The 16516-nt window shown below is 41.0% G+C and overlaps 1 protein-coding gene across 3 annotated transcripts in view; it reads left to right on the top strand.

The window, feature by feature from the left end:
• Positions 1–475: 475 nt before the first annotated feature.
• Positions 476–16516, top strand: part of pde4dip (phosphodiesterase 4D interacting protein) — a 125245-nt gene continuing 109204 nt past the window's right edge. The window contains exons 1-2 of one of the 3 annotated variants that reach the window (XM_074636370.1): positions 476–838; positions 14412–14464. In XM_074636370.1, the coding sequence (XP_074492471.1) occupies positions 14458–14464 (7 nt within the window). In that variant the 5' untranslated portion in view covers positions 476–838; positions 14412–14457. Of the gene's footprint in view, positions 839–10130; positions 10713–14112; positions 14263–14411; positions 14465–16516 lie in introns of those variants that run through there. The other 2 variants (XM_074636368.1, XM_074636369.1) reach the window with 2 other exon arrangements.

Below are 16516 nucleotides of genomic sequence, written 5' to 3'. Positions count from 1 at the left end.
AAATCAAAACTGGAAAACATCTTGCTTTTCAAAATGTGATAATAATGTGGAGGTAGCACTCTCCACTTTTAACACATTTTGCAAGCAAGAGTTTTTTCCAGTTTTGGTTTTGCTTGAGAAAATATCCAGAATTTTAGAAAAAGGTCAGGAATCAAGAAATGTATGCATATCATATAATTTATTTATGATATTTCATGTATTTCTTTATCTTTTCAAACTGACTTCTGAAACATTTTGCAACAATTTTTATCCCCTAAAACATCCCCTTTAAAGATACTCACCATGGGTCATTTTTGAGTGGGCTAATTGTTAAACTCACCACATTCCCAGAGGACATGACCTCAGTGTCCTACATGATAACCTTAATGATGATTACTTATACTCCCTACTTTGTGTGACGCAGTTGGGGACTCCCCCATCATCTGTTTACATTAGTGCGTCTTTCCTCCGGGCATGACCTCCATGTCCCTTCTGTTCACACGTCTGCGTAACGTGGATTGAGGCTTTCCTTTTGATCTTTGGGTACACCGCACCGATGAGAGGAAGAGGAGGAGGAGGAGGAGGGTACCGACCAATGAGCTGAAACGGGAGCATCGGCTGTGGCGCGTCTGAGCAGCAGCAGCATCAGCATCATCTCTGACTCCAGATCGAGGTGGTAATCGGGGATGCTGGCGGATGGATCCGGGCTTGTAATCGGGGCTGGATGACAGACGGTTAATTAAAGGATACCCGGTGATCCGGTGATGTGCGCGGAGGATCCCGTCGACGTGATTAGAGGAAGATGGAGAGGAGACCGCTGCTGTCACCGCCACACACACCACTAGACAGGCACTGAGAGGTAATAATACACTGTGTGCTGCTGCTGCTGCATAGTGTGTGATATAACTGCTATACATATTGTTATTGATGAAGAGTGTGATAACAGCATTGCTTTATATGGATATAGGCCTATTAGTATACTGTATTATGTGATTTAATGTGTTGCTTTTATTGCAGCTTATAGTTTATATATAGTTTATAGTTCCATCATTGTCTCCTTTGCCCTGCAGGCTCACTGTGTGTTGTGTTGGAGTTGATTTTAAACCAGGATCCAGAGTGTTGATGTTGTCAGTTGGTGACAGCTGTCTGATGTCCTGAGCCAATAGCTGTTTCCTGTTCAGTATTGATTCATTGATTTCTGAGCTGTAGACACTCAGCAGGCCCAATGTGTATGTGTGTGTGTCTGTGTGTGTGTGTGTGTGTGTGTGTGTGCGTGAGGAGTTTTGTGTGTGTGTGTGTGTGTGTGTGTGAGGAGTTTTGCCTGTGGGTGTGTGTGTGCGTTTGAATGATAGTTATCAAGCAAGTTTTGGGCCTCTCAAAGTTTTTTTTTTTTTTTTTTGCAGTGAATGAATGGTGGCCGGCGGCTACAAGAAGCAAAACACATTCATAAATCTTAAACTATAGGGCTGTCAATTGATTAAAATATTTAATTGCATGATTATCCATAGTTAATCGCAAATTAATCACACATTTTTTATCTATTCAAAAGGGAGATTTGTCAAGTATTTGATGCTCTTATCAACATGGGAGTGGACAAATATGCTGCTTAATGCAAATAAATGTATATATTTATTATTGAAAATTAATTAACAGCACAGAACACTGACAGATATTGTCCAGAAACCCTCACAGGTACTGCATTTAGCATAAAAATATGCTGAAATCATAACATGGCAAACTGCAGCCCAACATGCAACAACAGCTGTCAGTGTGTCAGTGTGCTGACTTGACTATGACTTGCCCCAAACTGCATGTGATTATCATAAAGTGGGCATGTCTGTAAAGGGGAGACTTGTGGGTACCCATAGAACCCATTTTCATTCACATATCTTGAGGTCAGAGGTCAAGGGACCCTTTTGAAAATGGCCATGACAGTTTTTCCTCGCTAAAATTATTCTTATTATTATTATTTTTTATTTTAGTATGACATGGTTGCTACCAATGGATTCCTTTGATTTTTTTTAGGTTCATTTGATGCGTTAAAGAAGTTAGTGGCATTAAAATGAATTGGCGTTAGTAAGTTATTATACGTTATTCACTTTGACAGCCCTATTTGAAACACATTGCTTTGGGATATGTCGGCAGTAAATAGGCTAAAACATGAAAAACACTGACATGTTCCTTTTTTAAATCCACATATTAATAGATTTAAAGTATTACAATAAGGTTGTGGTTGTATGCAAATCCCACTACGGTATGTTGGTCATTCTTACTGGGATAATAAGAGGCACAGCTCTGAGTCAAACCGCATACAAACCATTCACAGATCATCAGATGCAGGCAGAGCAGGAGAAGTGTGACCACAGACACAGTGGGACCCCAGACTTTGTCCACACTGAGCCTTTTCTCTCTGTTTTAGCTCTCTATCCACACTGAGCCAGTGTTTTTTACACACAAAAACTAAGCTTTTCAAAAAATGCTCTCCAAAGTGGATTTTGACTTATCGACTTATGGACTTACAGTAGGTCACCATGCTCAGACACAGTTGAGGTTATGTTGCATGAAGAAGAAGATATTGTGATGTTTCCTATCGTTTTGGCACTTCCGTGTGGATGATGTGAAATCATCCTGAAAATGCTAGATTTAGCCAGTTTAGCATTCAGAGTGAAATTGCATTAAAACAATGCAAGGGGCTGCATTGGTGGGGGTGTGTTGCTTCAGGCACAGATTAAACAATGGAATCCGATCTCATGGGAAAGTGTATAAATAGCACAACATTACAATAGGGGTGCCAGAAAGGATGGATACACCTGAGTATCGACATACGTTTTGTGAAACTGTACTGATTCTCAAACACTGTATCGATTTTTAATTAATAGTTTACATGCAGAGTCGTGGCAGACAGTGGCTCAGATTGCACAAAAAGTAGTGCTGTAATGTTGCATGTTACAAGTACTGTAATAAATGCAGAGAAATACAGTAGAAATACGACGTTCGTGTATGAACTGAATGTGCACCTACACTCATTCTATTGGCAACTGAACTGTTTTGCCGGATGACGTTGCAGCAAAAGGTGAGACTTTTTTTACCGGAGGAGCCTGCATGTTTTTGTCCAAACTGTTTTTTTTCACGTAGTAATTGCTTATTTGCCTTCAGGTGATCAGTCACTGATTAATACGTCACATGAAATGGACCAATGAAAAAGCCTGTGTAGGATATTAACTTTCTGACTTGAACTGGTCGGTGAGGTTCAGTCCAGCTTCTTGAACTCATGTAGGGGCTCACTCATCTCTGAGCTGTACTTTGACCTGCTGACCTAAAGCCAGCACTAATCAGACTGGAAATGTATAACCAGACTTCACATTGACATTTGGGGCGGCTGTGGCTCAGGAGTTACAGCGGGTCGTCCACTAATCGGAAGATGGGCGGTTCGAAGTGTCGAAGTGTCCTTGGGCAAATTGCTCCCGAAGGCTGAGTCATCGGTGTGTGAGTGTGTGTGAATGAGCATTTAAATTAGATCCTGAAGATGCACGTTGGCACCTTGTATAGCCTCTTCTGCCATCAATGTATGAATGTGTGTGAATGTTGACATGTAGTGTAAAGCCCTTTGAGTGAAGATTAGAAAGGCGCTATATACAGTAAATGCAGATATAGGTCTGATTTTAAAAAAATTTTTTTTGCAGTGCGTCCTCAGTCCGACCAATCATTCATGCGACTTTTATGTCTCTGACTCTATATCCACACACACACACACTTCCGTACAGAAGTAGCAGCAATTACTCCACAAAAAGCTATAATTCAAAATTTGTCTCCTCCTCCTCATTATCATCTGCTGACATTATCATCTTGCTTCCACTGCACATCAACTTCTAAATGAAACCATAAACGCTGACTTCAGTGGCCTCCATGTTTACTTCCATACAACATTATGCTGCGTGTGATATCTTTGTTTTTGTTCTTTTGCACATGCAGGTCAGTTCAGGACTGTGACCAGTTCACACTGGAATCTGATATATGGCCACATTTCCTTATTCATTTCATTTGTCTTCCTTTCTTCTTCTTCTTCTCATCTGATCTGAAAATCCCCCAAACGGTAGATATACGGATTTTACTTACCACTGAAAGTATACTTTACTTAACTTTGAGTAAGTTTTGCATACATTTTGCTGCTATTAGTTATTTCCCTTAGCATTGCTGTGTTTGTATGCTGCAATGGGTCGGCCACCACTAAGAGGTTATTGGTATTATTGAGCCAAAACATCACACTGACTTATTGATTATTTGTAAAAGTGGTGTTTAGTAATATGAGCCTCGGATGGGGGGGTTGGTATGATGCTTATAAATAATAAATGCAGATGTTTCAGTGAAAACATCTGCAGGACAATACTAATGCCCACATGCTCTCACTGAACCAAACAAAGCTCTGCAGATCACATCATGTGTCCGTGTCTGGATGTAGATTTTGTTTCATTGAACTCATCACGTTGCTGTTATGATTAGATTAACATTACACCAGCCGAAGCATGAAGTTTCCTGGATGGTTTTTGGCCGCACTTTTGAACAACGTCTCATCCCTCTAGATCTCTCTGACAGGCTCTTGGCCTTATAAACAGTGCACATTCTGAGAGATACTCATTGACAGCTTATACAGAAATGACCTTGTTAATTAGACAGTTACATCCCTCCCAACAGAGAGAAGGTACACACTACACTACAGGCCCTGGATGTAATCAGAGGGAGTCAGGAGGTCTGTGTTTTATTCTCTACAGATGGTGTTGGGAGAACGATTCCAAAAATACCTCTTAATCTCATGTTGGAATAACATACAGTCCAGGCAAGATTATGTAAAAAAGGGCACCTGTCTTTATCAGCCTTAACCACAAAGTGGAGCTGCAACAGAGAAGGTTTTTCTTAAATCACATGTCTGATGGGTCGTAGATTTACTCCAATTACTCAAATGAGTTTCTGATGTCGGGATCAAACCTTCTGGGTGAAATCTAAAACCGATCACTCATCTCCTCATGTTCTGTTATCCTTTGGTATTAATTGATCAGAGAGCAGCTGGGTTGGTAATCATGAGAGTGATCTCAGGACAAACATTTAAGGCAGATCTTACTGGGGATGCTGCGGGCGCGAAGGCACTTCCCACAAATCACGAGGAACGCTGAGATTTGAATTCCTGAGATTTGAAAAGTGATTATGGAGTTTAGCAGGTATCGGGGGCACAGACTGTATATAAGAAGTGGATGTAGTCACCGTGACGTCACACACTGGTTTGTGGACTGCCATTTTGAAGCCTCGACCTGGCATTTTGGCCGTCGCCATCTTGGTTCCTTGCAACCAGAAGTGACACAGGGTGGAGCTAAGTACAACTCAACGCTGAATAAGATATTTTTAGGCGACCAAAATGTTACAATTAAAGTTGTAAAACGAAAACACGGACAACTCTCAGACCGGACAACACCGTGGTAGCGACCTATCAATCATAAGGTAGTCACGCCCTAAAACATCCCCTGCTTTATGGTGTATTTGACTCTAAATGGGAGCATAATTTACTAAATCAACATCATGCTGTATTGAAGAAGACTTGAAACTAGCGATTGAGACCATAAACTCATGTTTACAATGTTTACTGAGGTAATAAATCAAGTGAGAAGTAGGCTCATTTTCTCATAGACTTCAATACAATCTGTCTTCTTTTTGCAACCAGAGGAGTCGCCCCCTGCTGGCTATTAGATAGAATGCAAGTTAAATGCACTTCAGCATTGGCTTCACTTCTCAGACCCGGAGGTTGCCGCTTGGTCAGGGGTCCCATTTGGGCCGCCCCAGTGAAAACATTCTGGACACGCCACTGTTCAATCTGCACACAGTCTACACTCTCGAGCATCCAGTTCTCACAGTGAAGCTTTGAGGTTCACAAACTAAACCAGGTGATTCCTAAATATAGGCTTATATTTTGCCCAAACAACATTTTGTTGTCTTTGACATCTTTAAACACCTGTCGGACTCTGTCGAAGTTACTGGTATGCTGTATTCTGTACGTCTCTATTAGTTTAGATATCAGTGTATGTGCATATTGATTACTTGTGTCAGTTATGTTGCTGAAGTTAAAGTTGGAGCTTGGCCTGCCAGCTGATGTTTCTACCTTCTGTCAGTGTTTGTGTCTTTTTTCTTTTTTTTTTGGTGATGTTCAGTTGTAGGTTGCAAACTGTGTTTTCCATCTACAGATAACTGTGTCATGTATTAATTATGTCTAGATTAATCTGTGTGTGAAATGGCTTGAAGTGCAGCTTTATAGTATTTAGTCTGAAAGTAGGAGGTTTAGGAGATGGAGGTTTGGTCGGTGAAGGCGCTGTCAGAGCTGATCTGGTGACAGCTGCCTAAACAGAGAAGGAAAAGGAGGAAGTCAGTGAGGGAGGAAGGCTACATGGGAAGAAAGGAGGAAAGAATAAGGGACGAGTGGAGGAAAGGTGTGATCAGGATAATCACAGGGTGTAAATATATGACTGTCAACAGACTCCCCCTCATCTTCCTCAGGTCTGTTTTCGTCTTCTCTTCCTGTAACTCCGTCCCTCCTTCAGTCAGTCAGGGAGCTGAGAGGACGGCCTCACCTCAAACCAAAATAACAACCCTCTAACATCACTCAACTTTGTGATGAACTCAGTGTGTCAGAAGATCAAGCTGTCACATCCCCAACTTGACTGACTCTAAATTCAGAACAAACTGACCTGGTCTCGTTGTTTCTCTCTGACCCCGTTCATAGAAACTCATCCTCTAGAAAATCTGATTTCACACAGCCTCAGAAGGCTAGCCTTATAGACTGTATGTGACAACTCTTAATTAGAACTTTTTGGGCTTGTGATGACCCTTTTAAAAAAGCAATGTCTACTCGCAAGCTCTTGTCACAGGTTGCAGAACTCTGTTTTGCGAGCAGCTCAACCAAAAGCTGATGTGGCCTTCAGTTTGTTCAGTTTATTTACTTTTTAAAGTCCTGAAGAGGTAAAACTAGCAAGTTTTTCATAAATGAAAAATCAAATTTTTGCTTCCTATTTTGTTAAACATCTCACGATCCCTCACATCACCATGAGACCCCTTTGGAGGATCCTCAGGTCGGCCTGTTTTCACTCCCAACTCGTCTAGTACCGCAGCTTGGTCAGAGCCCCTCGGCGTCTGATACCAATGCATGAGGCACCCATTAACGTCCGTATGAGACGTACCGGGCTTTCAACTAACTCCAATGTAAATCCACAACGTATCCTCATACAACGGTTCGTATGTTATCTTACAAAAAGTTAATTCTCATTTTGTTCCACACATTACATGCATACAATCTTTTCAAAATAAACTTCCATATTAGGAAACAACTTGAATAGGTTTAGACAACAAAACTACTGGGTTAGGTTTAGGAAAAGATTGCGGTTTGGATTAAAGTAATAATGGCAGTGGCGTTACAACAAACACAGGACTTTCACCCCGGGAACTGCTGTTCGTATCAAGTGTGAAACCAAGTCAACGCTGACTTACTTTACCGTAGTTTTGTTTCATGATGTACGTTACCTACTTAGCAGTTACGTAACAAACTTGCTTATTTTAACCCAAACCACAGTCTTTTCCTAAGCCTGACCAAGTAGTTTTGTTGCGTAAGTAAAACCTAAAAAAACTAGATAAACCTACGCTGGAAGTTTATTTTGAAAAAAGATTGTGTGCATGTAACAAGCAGAAGCTGACCCGCTGTCCCTGAGGCATCCAAAACTGACACTAGAGGGTTACCTATAGAGTTTGAAAAGTAGGGCCACTGGCCAAGCGTCTGTGACCAATGTCTTAGACTATAAGCTCAATACAGAAAGATAAAACACAATAATAAACATCTGAGACTCCAAGTGAGCTGAGCAGTAAATCACAGAGAGTGAAGGGATGTTATTTTGGCTGATTGCATAACGTGTTTGGCTCAGCAGAGGGAAGCCTCTCGGTCCACCCTCCTGATGTTCTGTCTCCTCCCCTGCTCAGACCTGCAGGGCTACAGGCCGGCTCAGACTGCGTGCCTGCACTCCCACAGCCCCTCAGCACTCCTGATTGAACCGGCTGCATGCGTGGAATGTGAGGCAGGTGTGTGAGGAGACTTCTGCTGGTCGAGAGAGAGAGAGAAAAGGAGGAGAAAGTAAGGGAGAGAGATTCCTTGAATTTTAGCATAAGCCAACATTACATGTGTCTGTCTATGCAGAGTTCAGGTTACACAAAGAATCTGGAATGTATTTAGCAAAAAACTTTTACTCCCTCATGCTGCAGGTTTTTCAGAAAAATTCTGTTTTAGTTCTTTAAAGGGCCATACCGCATGTTTTACACCTCATTTACACAGATCTAAAAGTACAGTCTAGGACAGTCCATAAATATTAGTAAACATGAACAACTCTCTTCCAAATCCAAAAACTAGAGTGCTAAAACTCAAACTTGTGATGTCATCAGGTATAAAGTGTGGAACTGCTCCATAGACAATGAATCGGGAGAGATGTTCTAGATGACACTGAGAGCACCCAGGTTGTTCTGAGTATATTTTCTTTTTCACAACTGACAACACTGCAATAGAATAAAGCTCATTTGGGTATGGAAAAGAAAATAAACATTCTGTGGGTCCACAAAATCAGTCTCCCATTCATTATCTATGGAGGAGCTCCACACTTTATATCCTATGACATCACAATTTTGAGACTTACTTCTCTGGTTTCTGGCTTTGAGAGAGAGTACCTCCTGTTCACAGATATATTGATTGAACTTTACTTGGCCATGGAAATAACATATTTGAATTCTTAATTTAGGTGGTGTTTCCCCTTTAAAGGTGCAGTGTGTAGGATTTTGCAGCGTCTAGCGGTGAGGTTGCAGATTGCAACCAACTGAAACTTCTCCTGTGTGCTAAACGCGTAGGAGGACTACAGTGGCCAATGTGAAAACGTGAATGTCTCTATCTAGAGCCAGTGTTTGGTTTGTATTTGGGCTACAGTAGAAACATGGCGGCCGCCTCTGTGAAGAAGACCAGCTCCGTATGTAGATATGAACAGCTCGTTCTAAAGTAACGAAAACACAACGATTCTTTTTTCAGGTGATTATACGCTAAAGAAAACATACTTTTTAAATATTATATTCCATTTCTTCCCATAGATCCCCCTAAATGTTACATACTGTTCCCTTTAAGCCGCTGTTAATGAAACTCAACACTTCCTGTAGATGTTTCACAATAAAAGCCTTCCAGAGTATAGAAGGAATTGTGTACCCTGAACAGCTGCAGGTGTTTTAATTTGAAACTGATTCTGAAACAGAATTTGCAGTAACAGCAAAAAGCAGCAGTAAATTGAAATGGGAGCAGGTCAGACTTCAGGATGACCCTGTATAGTTTGTCTGTTTCTCTGTTCAGTTATGGTAAATAAGGGTTGTGTCTAGAAGGTAATCCCCAAGTTGCGAAACTCTCGCGAGACAAAGGCATTGACCTTGAATGGTTAAGGTTAGGATAGGTCATCGGGCAGCGGGTTTTGAGGGCACCGTTTTATTATTGTCGGTAATGAACTAAAGCACCCGGAAAAAGTAGTTTAAGTTCAAACTAAAACACTTTTTTTTTGTCCAGAGCATGCACACAAAGAGACATACATGCAGACACACACTCCAGCAGACCACACCCTCCGGTTTGGAGAAGCACTGTGGAGGAATTTCCACGGCCGTTGATCCAGACTCTGGGCCCGCCGCCGTCTGTCTTTGATCCCGAGCTCCCTCCACCAGCCTCGTTGTGCTGCCTGTCTGTTTGAATCAAGTCAATACAGCTGCACTGTTTTGTCTTTCGAACTGCTTTTCTAAGAGAGAAATAATAGACTAATGTGGTTTTATAAGAAAGATCCTCAGATCTGTCATCTGTGCGCGTGTATGTGTGTACGTAACCTGCAGGCCGGCTGGAGGAGGTTAGTGTGTGGATTCAAACCTTGTTTTACCTGCTGGAAACGTGCTCCAACATGTCACACACACCTGCAGGGGGAGGAGGGAATGCATAAACACACACACACACACACACACACACAACCAAACAGACACACACACATATGGGTGCCCTTCTCGTGCTCCACCCTGCCTCCAAAAACTACCAGAGGCAAAGAGTCAATTGACAGCTTAGTGACTGTTTTACCAGCAATGGCAGGAAGACGTTGGTGTGGTTTGCACACATTCTGACACACACACACACACACACCTAGTGAAGCGTCTGTTTTGGAGCATGCTGAAACAGATCAGTCTTTCATGCTGAACCAGGCAGTGTGTGTACCTTTGCTCCCCACTGGTGTTTACCTCCTCTCTCTCTGCTGCTGCTGCTGCTGCTCTCTGCCACGTCAAATGACTGCCTGGGTGCTTGGCTCGCTCTTCCGGGAGCTTCGCGGCCAAACGAGCCTGACTGTGGTCACTCTGCTCCGGGTCTGAGGAGTCACAAACAACTGGCTGGAAGATTCCCACAGTACCAGCTCACAGCTCTGCTTCTTCCATTGGTATTTTTTGGCCGCGTCTGACTGTCTGCTGGAGCTCTGCTGGGCAGCTGGAAGATAAACGGATGTGTTCAGGTCTGTGCAGGCAGTCAGACTGACTCACCTGACAGTTGAGGAGATATACTAGGAGAGCAGTTGTTGGAGCAGCTGGAAGAGTATTTTGTGTTTTTGTTTTTTTATTTCAAGCAGCTGAAAAATGAGTGAATATCTTTATAGAGGAAGGTAAGGCTTTTTGGATAATAACAACTCTAGTGATGAGTCATGGGGGTCAGTGTTGTTTGTGAACTGTGGTTTTCTGTATGTATGCCTGTGTGCATTCATGAATGTAATGTGAATAGAAAAGCCTCTCCTCTGCGCTGAATGCAGATGCACAAAGTAAAAAGTCGTCTTTTTACCTCGCAATGAAAAGAGGACCTTTGTGCCAGTGTTACATAATGAGGTCTGGACTCCCACATGTGGTGTTTCTGGATGATGGGCAGCTATTGGCTGAGCCGGTTTCAGTCGTTTTAAAGCAAACGCCTGAATTATCTTTGGCCACTACTGTCATTTTAACCTCTTCATGTCTGTCACTAGAGACATAAGAGTGACAAGACACAACAGTCTGTCTGTTATGCATATTGTCAAAGCCACAGAACTTTTAGTCATGGTTAATATGTTAGATACGTGTTTAACTCTTTAACTTACTGTACAGTTTTCCCCTTGCATGTAAATAAGTTTAGGGTCTTATTCCACTCTGTCTGACTCTATCATTATGCTGCCTTCAAATGGGGTTGTGTTTACCGCGTTCACGAGAAGAGAGTGCATGTGAACGCCCCCCTCTTGTGGTAATCACGATCAAGTAGAAATTTTCTTAAAACTCAGAGTTCACTTGTTGTGACGTGTTTGTTGACGTTTTTTAGAAATGGCGGAGGCCTTGGAAGTTAATTTTTCTGTGGAAGGTTAGTTGATATATTGTTATATTAGTCATATCTTTGTAATTTTATAATATGTCTGGGGAAAATGTTGACATTCCCAACAGCCTCATCTTTTTCTTTCGCCCGTGCATTTCCTGCATTACATTACCTGCTCGCTATAGCTTGCTAAATTGTTAGCCTCAGTGGTTTCTAAACAGCGTCCATGTTGTCGTTGCCTAGCAACAGTGTTCTCACTTTAACCACTTGAACACCAAGCATATCATGTACACGACTTAAATGTTGTAACCATGAGCTCACAAGTTCCATTTGAAGGCAGCAATATACAGTATATAATTTATCATCCAATTACAGCACCTGATTGAAGCTGAAGGATGTTTAAACTGAGTGAAATATTCAAACTCAAGACTCCATGTTTTTTGTTTTTTATGGCTGCACCATTCCATCAGAAGGATATATTCTAAATGTCATTTGGAAAAAAAGTTCAGTGTGACATGTTTGGAAACTTTAGGATCTCCACTATCGTATAAAATAAACTTATGTGGGTTTGAACAAAGTTTGTCTGAACAGCATGACGTTGTAATTACTGACCCATGCCGCTGGTGAGCGAGTTAAAATGATATATCCAAATATATCTAGAATATTTCTTTTGGATGTAAATTTGCAGCCATTTAAAACTTCTTGAGTTGGAATAACAGTCATTGTACAGTACTATACAGTATAACAAGGACAGGACAATATTAACAAAACCAAATATCACAAAATTTGTGGCAGAATACTTCAATATTAACACATGGATATAATCGAGACTTTGCATTTTTGATACATCAGTTTTGTTTTTTTGGATAATTGCTCAATTAGTCTCTAAATATCAACAATTATTACACATAGCCAAAAAGTTTCCATAGCTCAAACGGATATCTTAGAGCTCTACACAACACAGTAACAGCTGGCTGATGAGTTCCAACCGTTGCTGATCATCTGTGGCCGACTACCATTCATAATGTTTGTGGTGTGTCCCACAGTGTTGCTTTAGTTGGCTCATGTCAGTTTATTAAGTATTTTTGGAGCATTTTACGCCTTTATTGAGAGTCAAAAATAGAGAGATGACAGGAAACATTGATAGCAACCTGAAACAGGGGATTCTGCAGTCAATGGTCACCATTTTTTATATCTCGTCCACCAGGACAAGGCAGTCAGTGGGAGAGAGCAGTCTGCTTGCCTGTTCATCATCGATTGATTCTACCCTACACAACATCAGTGGAAAGTGGAGAAAATAAACGTTTTAATAACTTAAGTTCAATTGTCGCTGGTGTGAAAATGTTTGGTTACTTTACTTGTTTGTTGTTCGTTGATCCTTTCTGGATTAGGAGCGCAGACATCCGATCACTTGTGTGTTCTCTGTGGTGCGTTCAAGTGCAAATTTTACTGTACACATGTAGCTACAGATCCTTCTTTGTTAGCACTAGTTGTTTGAAGTCGAGTATTGCATCCCTAAACACTTCTTATTTACACTGCAAAACAGTTGAAGAACCTGAAGGCAGTTTACAGAATCAAGCAACACTTAATATCTTAGAAGCTCTAACCAACAATTGCTCAGTATTTTTACTTGATTAATAACACCTCACTAATTAAACTCCAAATTCACTGATCAACTGATCTAGATACGTCTCAGTAATTTAGAGATGACCTTTAGTGCTGTCTGACGATATTTAATATACCCCCAATATTAAATTGATTTATCCCCCATATCTGCTACACACAGTTTCAATGAAGTGCTGGGACGATTATACAGAATATATATTATTGTGTTGTAAAATGGACTTTAATGGGACATTTAAGGGAGGAATAATGGATTAAGAGGTTAGTGTCCCTTCAGAAATCCTGGTCTACTGTAGGTTAGCGGTGTATTGCAAGTGTTGGTTGCATCAGTTTGTTGAGACATCCCACACATGAGAGCACAAATGTTGTTCTCACGCGACAACACACAGCTGCTGTCCGAGGCCTTTTCTGTCGTCTACTCAGCTTCATATTGTCACACATGTACTCACAGTTCTTTGCTCCTCCAGCTGTCATCACCAAGTGGTCAGACCAGCATGGAGGTCTGGTAGTAATGACCAGCACACACACACACACACACACCTAGGTGGTCAAGATGGTGTTAATCCGCTCATCGCACTAAAATCCTTTGATTCCTGTGTTATTCAGAGACGATGAGTCGAGGCTAATTACATTCTCACCCTGACGTGAAGCTGCCTGATCTTCACTTTACTTAATAAAAGAAGCCTTTACAGCCCCGTTTCGACTTAATCTTGCTCATTGATTATTCATGAAAGCCTCCAAGGAGGTGCTAATGGGGAGAAAATCCTCCTCTGATCCTAAAAAACATCCTCCTCATTGATCAACTTTAAGCCACGTTGAGAGAGAGCTACATAATCAGAAGCCAGAACAGTTTTTTTTTTTACTCTTTTAGGTAAATAAAACCCACAATCCCTCACTTTACCAACCAATGAAGTCATTTCATTAGCTAAACTAACAATTAATGTGACTCTATTAAGAATAAATACTCTCAGAAAGCCTCTGAGGGTGTAATTTGTTAATAAAGTCTGGGCCAGTCGGTGGAAGGATTCCTCTCTCCGTCTTTGTTTACTGTTCTCGGCTGGTGAGTGATGGCTGTGTGACTTAAAGCATGCGCTGACTCAGTTTCCACCACCAGTGTGTGAGTGTGCCTGCTGTCTCTGACATGGCAGTGGGAAGCTAGTCTGGAATCATCCTGGACTATTTTTGAACCCTCTGCTGCTGCTGTGCTTTTTGAGAATTTACATTCAGTGGCATGTGAAGCAGACGGGGGACACCAGCAGGTAGGGTTGTATACCATAGGTGGAAAGATAGTTCGTTACCATAAATGTGGAAAAACAGGTTTCAGTGCAGAGATGAGGAGTGTGAAGACACGTGGGACAGTGTTGAGACTGAGAGAACTGGGCTGATAGCTGCATGTCTCTTGTTTCAGGCACTGTGGTGCAGAGAAACGGGCCAGGCCAAAGAGCATCGGACCAATGATGGGTAAGTAAATATCCTAAATATACATTTAATCCTCTTTGTTGATAGGCTTTTAAATAATCAATGTGTTATTTGTCTCATTTGTCTTACCTGGTAGTCTTTACTGGTTAATTTTCCAGGAAAAAAACCAGTAAAAACACCTCATTACAGTTTACCACCCTCCTGATACAAGCTCCTGTGTTGACTAATTAACTGTTTGTAGGAGCAACAGTCTGTTGCCACTATGAGTCTATATATGAACGACTGAGTGTGTGTGGTTAACAGCCACCACCTCTTTAATACTAGAGGTGTGTGTGTGTGTTCTTGTACTTTTCTGTGTTTGATGACTTTGGCTACATTTAGACAACACGGCAGGTAAAATTGGTCTTAATCTGATTATTTTGGTAACGCTTAATTTTACAGGTTCTGTAATTGCCTCATAATTTCCTAGGACATGTCCTTGAAAGAACTTTGTGATTTGGTACTAATAGTAGTAGAAAAGACAGATATAACATATTCTGAGACAGTACCTATTCATCTGTTTGTGGGTCTAAGAAAGAACCAAGAAATGATAAAGTAGTTTGGAGTTTAATTTCCTTAAAACGCTGAGCTAGAAGTTTTAATGACTGTAAAAACGAACAGAGATCTATTTAAACTCAAGTAATTGTTAGTATTTTATTGGAAATTTAATGTTGTTTCTTGTTTATTTATCCAGCTGTTTACCAACTAAAAGACTCTAAAAGTTTGGACTGGCAATTCATTTGAATTAATTGATTGGAAGTGTACCAAGTGAGCACTTTCCCCTGTAATTAGAACATAATGCTTCTCAGGAACCGTTTTAAGAATATACACTTATATAACAGTTCCTTTCGAGGAAATTAGTAGGAAACTGTGGGACCTGTGAAAATAAAGTGGTACCAGGTGTGTTTTTTAGTGATAGTGTGAACAGGAAAGAGATCACAGATAATCAGACATTTGTAATGTGATTTGGGCCATTTTCATTTGATACATTATCTGATTTGTGCGGTCATTGTCTTGAGTTGCAATTATTCAATATTTTGGGATCTATGCTCATTTGCTTTTTTCCAAGATGAGAATATGGATATACCTGATATAAAGGTTAAACATGCAAGATACAACATGGTCATTATTGAGCTTTAGAGGTTTTCCTCATGGTCTATTTTTAACTTTAGACAGAGCCAGGCTAGCTGTTTCCCCCTGCTTCAAGTCTTTGTGCTAAGCTAGGCTAATCACATCCTGACTCCAGCTCTGTACTGAAAGGGAAACAATTTAAATATATAGCAAATATACTTGCTTTATGCAAATACATGTATATATTTATTAGTGGAAATCAATTACCAACTGAAAAAAATGACAAATATTGTCCAGAAACCCTCACAGGTACTGATTTAGCATAAAAAATATACTCAAATCATAACATGGCAAACTGCAGCCCAACAGGCAACAACAGCTGTCAGTGTGTCAGTGTGCCGACTTGACTATGACTTGCCCCAATCTGCATGTGAGTATCATAAAGTGGGCATGTCTGTAAAGGGGAGACTCGTGGGTACCAATAGAACCCATTTTCATTCACATATCTTGAGCTCAGAGGTCAAGGGACCCCTTTGAAAATGGCCAGGACAGTTTTCCTCGCCTAAATTAAGCATACGTTTGGACCATTATTTAGCCTCCTTTCCAACAAGCTAGTATGACATTGTTGTTATCAATGGGTTCTTTAGGTTTTCTTGTTTCATATGATACCAGTATCTTTACTCTAGCTTTAAAACTGAGCCCGCTACAACTTCCAAAATATCGATTGCGTTAATGCGTTAAAGAAATTAGTGACATTGAAACAAATTTGGCTTAACGTGTTATCGCGTTAACTTTGACAGCCCTAGTCATTTTGTGTCATCTGGACTTTTACCGGCGCGTGAGCGGGGAGTTCCGGGTGCCGGTAACACAGAGGGAAGCCAACCAGCTAACATCGTTCATTTGCATATACCACCCACATTACAACGATACAAAGCTGGCTGAAAATAGGCAAACTTTCCCTTAAACACACAGACATTACATTGA

The sequence above is a fragment of the Sebastes fasciatus genome, chromosome 5, assembly GCF_043250625.1.
Source record: "Sebastes fasciatus isolate fSebFas1 chromosome 5, fSebFas1.pri, whole genome shotgun sequence".
Lineage (NCBI taxonomy): Eukaryota > Metazoa > Chordata > Actinopteri > Perciformes > Sebastidae > Sebastes > Sebastes fasciatus.
The sequence above is the reverse complement of the archived record's forward strand: the minus strand, read 5'-3'. Positions and strand labels throughout refer to the sequence as shown.